This window comes from Castanea sativa, chromosome 7 (genome assembly GCF_040712315.1).
Source record: "Castanea sativa cultivar Marrone di Chiusa Pesio chromosome 7, ASM4071231v1".
NCBI lineage: Eukaryota > Viridiplantae > Streptophyta > Magnoliopsida > Fagales > Fagaceae > Castanea > Castanea sativa.
In genome coordinates, this window is record NC_134019.1 from 40,860,766 (window position 1) to 40,870,391 (window position 9,626).

The 9,626-nt window shown below is 36.9% G+C and overlaps 1 protein-coding gene across 1 annotated transcript; it reads left to right on the forward strand.

Moving 5' to 3' along the window:
* Positions 1-1,396: 1,396 nt before the first annotated feature.
* LOC142644719 (uncharacterized) lies at positions 1,397-3,397 on the forward strand. The gene has a single exon (XM_075819299.1). The coding sequence runs from the start codon at positions 1,399-1,401 to the stop codon at positions 3,115-3,117; it is 1,719 nt and encodes a 572-aa protein (XP_075675414.1). The 5' UTR covers positions 1,397-1,398; the 3' UTR covers positions 3,118-3,397.
* The last annotated feature ends 6,229 nt before the right edge of the window (positions 3,398-9,626 follow it).

A 9,626-nucleotide genomic window follows, 5' to 3' on the forward strand; every position in this document is an offset into this window, starting at 1 on the left:
CCTACTAGCTAATCATGTCAAATTAATCTTTTCCTAAATTGTAACAGTTACTTCAAGTGCAAATATGTCTAAATCTCAACTACCAGGACAAAACAAGAAAAGTGAACATATATTGAAATTTGAAAACTAAAAAATCTAGTGATCTATGCTTAGCTCTTTATCTTGTATATTATCAATCAGTCTTAACTAAAATATTAGTGTCAATTGTCAAGCAACTACATCACCACATTTAAGGACTTCAAATATATAAACGATTGGCCATGGTCGTTGGTCTCTTGATTTCGTTTTGACAGTCTTGTTTGCCAATTTGGTATGTAATTGAACTCTTTAAAGTCTTATCAATCAGCCAATGCTTAGCTCTATATCTTGTATATAATCGATCAATCTTAACTAAAATATATACTGTCAATTGTCAAACAACTACATCACCACATTTAAGGACTTCAAACAAACGATTGGCCATGGTTGTTACTTTGTTGTGCTCTTGATTTCGTTCCACAATCCTGTTTGTCAGTTTGGTATGTAATTGAACTCTTAAAGTATTGTTAATCTTATTCTATTCTACTTTATTATTCATCTTTAGCCATATACATAACATATTTAGACAGCTATTTCCTTTATTTTCTGTTATCTTTCTCTATTTTACACTTCATATAAATCAAAGGAAGCTTAGGAAGGATTTGCATGAACCCAAGCAAAAGATGTTTGATGCATATTATATAAAGTTTCTATAATAATAGTAATCGAAACCTGTAAAACGATTCATTATGAAAATCGTAATGTTGGGTTAGGTGCATTTTGTGGTCCCTGGTGAAGAAACTGTTACAAATTTTTTCTCTGGTGTGCTTAACATAAATCTGACTTAAGACTTGAGAATAGGAACCACTTAACATTTTTAAGTGTTGTTACATCCACATATATGCAATATTACCAAAGCTTAACTACCAAACATTTTAAGCCATTTTCTACTTAAATATCAAGTTATACATTTCCCAGAAAATGGCCAGCTTAAACACTTTTTCAAGGTTGATAATTTTACAAAGATTGATTAGTGATAACATCTGTGGCAAGACAATTCTAGTTGAATTTTCAATTTTCGCAAAATTAAAGTGCAACCAAAATCTTTTGAGTCATGCTAGTGAAAGCATCTCTCGTTTTTTTATTTCCTGTCATTTTCGTTTATGAATTTTCTTTCACCGTCAGTGATTGTTTGATTGAACAGAAATAACTAGTACAATTTTACGTAGCTATTCTACACAAGAAAAGAAATACGTACGCTTGCCATATCACATGCCATTTATATAATTGCTATATTGCCAATAACTTTTTATTGCACCTTGCTGCATTTCTAAACTACGTGTCCAATTATTCATTTTTGGGGTCCGCAAATTTTAGGACATGGCGGATATGGTGAGGGAGATTTTGGCAAGGCCAATACAATTGGCAGACCAGGTGAGCAAGGCTGCAAAGGAGGCACAATGTTTCAAACAAGATTGCTTGGAGCTCAAGGCCAAGACCGAGAAGCTAGCAGGCCTTTTACGCCACACAGCTCGTGCAAGCAAAGAGCTTTATGAGCGTCCAACCTGTCGCATCATTGCTAACACACAACAAGTCCTTGACAAAGCACTTGCACTCGTTAACAAGTGCCGTGCCAATGGTATCTTGAAGAGGGTGTTCACTATTATCCCAGCTGCTGCTTTTAGAAAAACGTGCCTGCAGCTCGAGAATTGTATTGGGGATGTGTCGTGGTTGCTTAGAGTGGCTGATAGGCTTCTGGGTCTTCCTCCAATTGCAGCCAACGAGCCGATTCTATGTTTAATATGGGAAAAAATTGCGGTTCTACACAATGGATTGTCATCGTTAGAGGACCGTGTAGAGGCGGCTGCTTCTTTGTTTTCGTTGGCTCAGGATAATGATCGATACGGGAAGCTTATTATTGAGGAAGGTGGAGTGGCTGGACTTTTGAAGTTGGCTAAAGAAGGAGGATCTGAAGGTCAGGAGAATGCTGCCAAGGCTATTGGTTTGCTGGGACGTGACCCGGACAGCGTCGAACACCTTGTGAAGGCTGGTGTTTGCCTAGTGTTTGTGAAAATCCTCAAAGAAGGGCACATGAAAGTTCGGGCTGTGGTGGCTTGGGCAATGTCAGAACTAGCTGCAAATCACCCGAAATTCCAAGATCATTTTGCTCAGAGCAATGCAATTCGTTGGCTTCTTAGTCATCTTGAATTTGACACCATTCAAGAGCATAGTAATTATGCCATTGCCAGCAAACAACAACAAATCTCTATGCATTCGGTTGTGATGCCTAGTATTAGTACTAATCCGAATCCAAATGATAAAAAGGAACATGAAGATGAGGGAGCTAGCATTAAGGCTGAGATGAAGGCAATGGTGGCAAGAGCCCTTTGGCAACTATGTAAGGGAAATGTGGCTATTTGTCAGAACATTACGGAATCAAGAGCATTTTTATGGCTTGCTGTTTTGTTAGAAGAAGGACGTGATGAGGTTCAATCCTATTCTGCCATGGCATTAATGGAGATCACGTCTGTGGCCGAGCAAAACACAGAGTTAAGGCGCTCGGCTTTCAAGCCCACTTCCCATACTGCAAAAGTTGTAGTCGAAAAGTTACTGAATATTATAGAGAAAGCCAACTCAGACCTTCTTGTACCCTGCATCAAGTCAATTGGAAACTTGGCTAAGACTTTCCGATTAAAAGAAACAAGAATTGTCGGGTCCTTGGTGAGACTGCTTGATGAAAGTGAACCTGAGGTTTCTATGGAGGCTGCCATTGCGCTTAGCAAGTTTGCAAGCCCTGAAAATTATCTCCATGTTGATCATTGCAAAGCCATCATAGATGCAGGAGGGGCTGAGCACTTAATTCAGCTGGTTTACTTTGGTGAGCAAAGGGTACAAATTTCTGCACTGATTCTGCTTTGTTACCTTGCAATGCATTTACCTGACAGTGAGACACTTGCACAAGAGAAGGTGCTTATTGTGCTTGAGTGGTCATCAAAGCAGGCTCATCTGATCAAAGAACCGTGGATTGAATATCGATTACACCAAGCCAAAAGTAGGTTGGAACTATATCAGTCCAGGGGTTCAAGAGAATTCCATTAGTTCAATTTAATTCAAATTGTAACAATGTTTCTTTGAACTAATTCAGAAGAAAAAAAAAATTAAGGGAGTGTTTAGTAGAGTAGTTTGAGATGAGATTTTTGTAGTTTTTTGAAATATGTGTGGGTGAAAAAGTGTGTGGAAATGGTGTGTAATGTTGTTTAAAATATAAAAATATGAGTTTGAGATGGGAAAACAAACGGGCCCTAAAAAGCTAAAAACAAAAACTATTGTTTTGCCTTTGTCATTCTCATAAAAATGTATATAATTAATTATTAGAATTGTTGTATTTATCAGTATCTTGGCAATTCTTCTTTCCCTTGTTTTTCTACTATTTTCCATATTGTTTCAATTGCTCTATGTCTTTCAATCTTATTTCAGTCTTTTACTTTGCATTATCAATTGGCTCAGGCTGGAATTGCCTATTTCTGAAATTGTTGTACCGTGGCTTTGTATAAATTGCTCTTAGTTAGTTGATTTTGGGTAACAACTTGTATTAGAACTTTCCAAATTAGTGAATAACAGTTTTTTTTCTCTCTCAAAGCTCTTTGCAAGTTCTTCGTGTTTTCTTCTTGTTTTACATGGTATTAGAGCAAATTTTCTCACTTTCCTATCAACCAAACAAATTTTTTCTCTCTGAATTAGATTTCTTAGCTTCTCATGGCTTCAGATTCTTCGAGTGCACCTTCTTCTTCATCTACATCAACTACAAGTGCAGCCATGGCAAATGAATCTGCTAATAATCCCTATTTCTTACCAGCAAATAAGAACCCTGGTTTGATTCTCACATCTCAACTCTCAATAGTCTTGAGAATTACATGACTTGGGCTAGATTTGTGTTTCTAGCTCTGAGTTCTAGGAACAAGTTTGGATTTGTTAATGGTTCAATTTCAGAACCAGATCCAACCTCACCTTTGTTCAATTCTTGGAATAGGTGCAACACTACGATCCTTTCATGGTTGACCAATTCACTCAATCCTAATCTTAAAGCTAGTGTATGTACATCAATTCTGCAAAAGATTTGTGGATTGATCTCAAGAACAGGCTATCTCAGGTGAACACACCAAGATTGTTTGAGTTGCAAAAGGAGATTTCATATTTGGTTCAAGGATCACTCTCGGTGAGTTCCTATTTACCAAATTCAAGACTTTATGGGATGAGTTTGTTAATAATCAACCTTTCACAATTTGCACTTGTGCTTTTGTTTGTGGCTCTAAGTCATCTCAGTTAGATGCACATCATAAAGAACATGTACTTCGTTTTTTGATGGGCTTGAATGATAGCTATGGAAACCTAATAAGGCAAATCTTGCTTATTGAACCTTTTTCTTCTCTTAACAAAGTGTGTTCTTTAGTTTTGCAAAAAGAGAAAAGAAGGAATATAGGTAGTATTGCTAATATGGTTCAGCAATTGGATGCTGTGGCAATGTATGTGAATAATAATAGGCCATTTCATGGAAATCAAGGTCAAATAAAAAATGGTGGGAAAGGAAAGAAAGACAGACCTGTGTGTACTTATTGTGGCTTTACTGGACATATAGCAAATAAGTGCTATAAGCTCCATGGCTACCCTCCTAGTTACAAGCCCAAAGGAGGTACCAAGCCAATGGTTAATCAAGTTTCAGGCAATCTTGGTATTGATGGTAATACCATTGTTCAGTCAAATGGTTTGCCTACTTTTATAGTCCAATCTGAAAGTGTGGTTTAGAATTTGGTGAATGCTCCCATTGGTACTCAACTTGGTTTTCAGAATGTTGCTGCTAGTACAACTTTTGGTTTTGCACATGGTGCTTCTGGTGGTTCTTTCATGCAGCAAAGTCCTTATTATCAGCCTCAATGTCCAATATCTCAGGTTCAATGTGAGCAATTGCTCAGTTTCTTGAAAGGGTATGTAGGTGTAAGTTCAGGTTTTGGCACTCAGACTAGTCATGTTGCATCAGTCATGACTTCCAATGCTGTTTCAACTTCACCACAGACTCAATCATCCTTGCCTACTACTTCTAATTCCCCTTCTTGCTCTACTAGTTTTTCAGGTAACCCTTTTTGGATTCCACCTAATCTTTCTCATTCTGTGTTTTCTGCTCAAGTGGTTGATAGGACTGCTTACAAATCTAATTCTTGGATTATGGACACTAGTGCCACTGATCATATGGTTCACTCAATGACTCACTTCACATCTATCACTTCCATTGTTAATACTTGTGTCTATTTGCCTAATGGGGAACAAGCCTTAGTCACACATGTGGGCATTGTGCATATTTCTTCTTCACTTGTTTTAACTGATGTCTTGTGTATTCCGTCTTTTGGTTTTAATTTGATTTCAGTGAGTAAGCCTACCAAATATTTATTTTGTTGTCTCATATTCCTTGATCATTGTTGTTTTATTTAGGACCTTGCTCAATAGAGCATAATTGGTCAGGGTAGAGAAAGCAATGGCTTGTATCTGTTGGACTCTACTAGACAACAAAGGTCTTCTACTCTCACTACTGCTACCAGTTCACCTTCAAGCACAGATTTATGGCAGACTAGACTAAGTCATCCTTCATTTTCTAAACTTCAATTGTTGAAAAGTGTTGTAAACATTGATGTTTCCAATAAAACTCTATGTTGTGATATTTGTCATTTTTCAAAACAGAAAAGACTTCCTTTTTCCATTAGTGCTCATGTATCTTCTGCCCCTTTTGAATTGATTCATTGTGATTTTTGGGATCCTTTTTCTACTTGCACTATTGAAGGTTATAAATACTTTTTAACCATTGTGGATGGCTTTTCTAGGTGCACTTGGGTGTATTTGCTTAAACTAAAATCTGATACCCAATTTCTGATTCCCAATTTTGCTAACATGGTTAAAACTCAGTTTCATAGCAACATTAAGACCATTAGAAGTGATAATGATATTGAATTTTTTCTTAAAGACTTCTTTCATTCCAATGGCATTTTGTGTCAGTTATCTTGTGTTGATACTCCTTAACAAAATGTCATTATTGAGAGGAAGCATCAATATATACTTAATGTTGCTAGAGCATTAAGATTTCAATCCCACGTACCTTTGTGTTTTTAGGATGACTACATTCTCACTGCAATTCACTTGATAAATAGGGTTCCTTCCAAGTCTTTGGGTAACAAAACTCCTTATAAAATCCTTTTTCATGCTCCACCTTCTTATGCTCATCTCAGGAATTTTAGTTGTTTGTGTTTTATATCTACTTCACCCAATCATAGGCACAAATTTGCACCTAAGGCCAAAAAGTGTGTCTTCTTAGGCCATCCTATGGCATTAAAGGTTACAAAATATTAGACCTTGAATCTAATTCCATTTTCATTTCCAGGGATATTGTGTTTTATGAAACTATTTTCCCTTATGCTTCTAATTCTTCTCCTTCTGATTCTTACTTGCATCATTTTGTTTTTCCTCATGTTTCTTCTGATCTTTTTTGTTCTTCTGATCCTGTTACTTCCATTGCTCCTGCTCTTTCCCTTGACACTTCCATACTAGTTTCTTTAGATTCTTCTTATTTTGTTGAGTCTTTGCCTCCTTCAACTTCATTAGAGCTTTCAAACACTAATCCTTCTCTCTCAAAACCTATCTCTAATTCTGATTCTGCTACTCTTCCTTTTGATCAATCTATTACTCTTCCTTATTGAAGATCCATTAGACCCCATGTTCCTCCTTCTTATCTTTCAGATTACTCTTGCAAGTCTATTAGTTCTAAGCCTCAATCTAGTGTGCCTTATATCATTTCAGACTTCTTGAGCTATTCTCACTTGGGACCTACCTTTAAGTCCTTTATTCTAGCAGTCAGTGCTGCTCCTTCAGAACCTATGTCCTTTCATCAGGCTGTGTAGTTTCCTAAGTAGAGGGCTACTATGGACAAAGAGATTGAAGCTTTGGAGGTAAATGATACTTGGACTTTATCCCCTTTGCCTCCTGGTAAGACTGCTATAGGCTGCAAGTGGGTTTATAGGATCAAATATTTACCTGATGGGTCTATTGAGAGGTATAAAGCTCGTTTAGTTGCTAAGGAATTTACTCAGAAGCTTGGCCTTAATTATTCTGAGACTTTTTTCCCAATTGCCAAATCTGTTTCTGTCAAAATTGTGCTTTCATTGGCTACTGTGAAAAGGTGGGTTTTGCATCAAATGGATGTTAATAATGCATTCTTGCATGGTGATTTGGTAGAAGATGTTTATATTTCTTTGCCACCTAGTTTTCATAGCAAGGGGGAAGGGTTTAGTATGCAAGTTAAATAAGAGTTTATATGGTCTTAAACTAGCTTCAAGACCATGGTTTAAGAAATTTTCAGGTACCATATTGCAGATGGGTTTTGTGCAGTCCAAATCAGATTACTCATTGTTCACACATTCATAACGAACTTCATTTACTGCACTCTTGGTTTATGTTAATGATATCTTGCTTACAGGGTAATAATCCTACTTGTATTAGTGCTTTGAACAAACTGCTTGATGATAAGTTTGGCTTAAAAGACCTTGGTTCCTTAAGGTACTTCTTGGGTTTAGAAGTTGCAGGGACTACTGAGGGTATTAGTCTAACACAAAGGAAATATGCCTTGGCGATTTTGAAAGACATGGGCTTTATAGGCTGCAAACCTATCAAATTTCTTATGGAACAAAACTTGAGGTTGTCTAAGTATGAAGGGAAATTGCTTGCTAAACTAGGGATGTATAGAAGGCTCATAGGCAGGTTGTTGTACTTAACATTGACAAGACTAGACATATAATGTGCATAGATTGAGTCAATTTGTGTCACAGCCTAGAGAACCTCATCTGTTAGCAGCACATAGGGTTCTTCAATTTATCAAATGGTCACCAGGCAAAGGGATTTTCTTCCCTAGTAATTCAAAGTTGCACATTAAGTCTTTTTGTGATTCAAATTGGGCTGGATGCCCTGATACCCGTAGGTCTCTTACAGGATATGTAGTACATTTGGGTGATTCCTTGATATCCTGGAGATCAAAGAAGCAAGAGGTGTCTAGGTCCTCTGCAGAAGTTGAGTATAGGGCAATGGCTAGTATGGCTTGTGAGATTACTTAGGTAATGCAATTGCTTAAAGACTTACAGATTGAACATCATAGACCTGCAATGTTATTTTGTGACAATCAAGCAGCCTTATGCATAGCTGCAAACCCAATTTTTCATGAACGAACCAAGCATTTAGAAGTTGATTGCCATCGGGTGAGGGACAAGATATTGGAAGGGAAAATAAAGACTTTTCATGTGGCAACCAATTCTCAAATTGCTAATATATTAACTAAAGCTTTAGGCATGGCAGCATTTACAAGGCTCTTAGGAAAATTGGGAATGAAAGACATATTTCAACCTAAAGTTTTGCAAGCAGTCAATTCAATTCAAGTCACAGAGTCTAAGACACTAGACTTAAGGGGGAGTGTTGAAGCTGAAGTGACAGACCAACAACAGGACAAGCAAAACAACAACAATGGTAGAAAGCCTAAGCACAAAACAGCAAAGGATAAAAGGAAATGAAAACGCACCGTTTAACTTAGTGGGAGTTAGTTATATTTTATGCCAGATGTCCTTATATTATTGGCTGAATTTTTGAAGAAGCAATTATGTAGTGTTAGCGCCATTTTTAGTCTCTGTTTTTCGTTTTGTATAAATTGCTCTTAGTTAGTTGATTTTGGGTCACAACTTGTATTAGAACTTTCCAGATTAGTGGATAACAGTTTTTTTCTGTCTCAAAGCTCTTTGCAAGTTCTTCATGTTTTCTTCTTCTTTTACAATAAAAGAGAGCATAGGAAGGACCCAACCTATCTCAATCTTTTTGGTGAGAAACTTGAGGGGGAAGAGAAGAGATCCCGATTGCAAAGAGCAACCCAACGGGCCAAGTTGTGGGAAAGAAAATTAGCATCTTTAAAAACAAAAGAAAAATCCCAACAAAAGAGAGAACAAAGAGCAGCTTTGACATCTCGGAGAATCTAGCATTACTCATTAAGTTTATAATAAATCCTTTCGGAGGTGATACTTTCTACCAAATGCCTTTCCCAATCTCTTCAAAAGTGAGAGTTTATGCACTAGTTACAAATATTGTAAACTATCACTACAATCCCCATTGTCACCCAAACTCTCATTGAACCACTGCTACCACCATCACAATGAAGCCAGACTACAGCGTGCAACAGGTCCTTGCAACTTCTTGGTGCATCATTTTGATTGGTACATAGTAAATCTTGGCTACAATGAAGCTTTAAATTTGAATATTCGTTGTGACATAGTACTTTTTTTTTTTTTTGATAAACTCGTTGTGACATAGTACTAATTATATAAAACTTGACCATCTTATCGTTTTATGATGCAGGTTACTTACTCTCTTCTAGGTAATTTAGAAAGTGCAGATGTTTTGTGTTTTATGTGGCACCTCCCAAATGGATAAAATCATAATATTATTTTTGATAACTTGATGGACGTCTCCCTTTGAAAAACCATGAGGCTTAGGTACCAAACGAAATACAAGACTTTAGCGAACAAAATCATAAC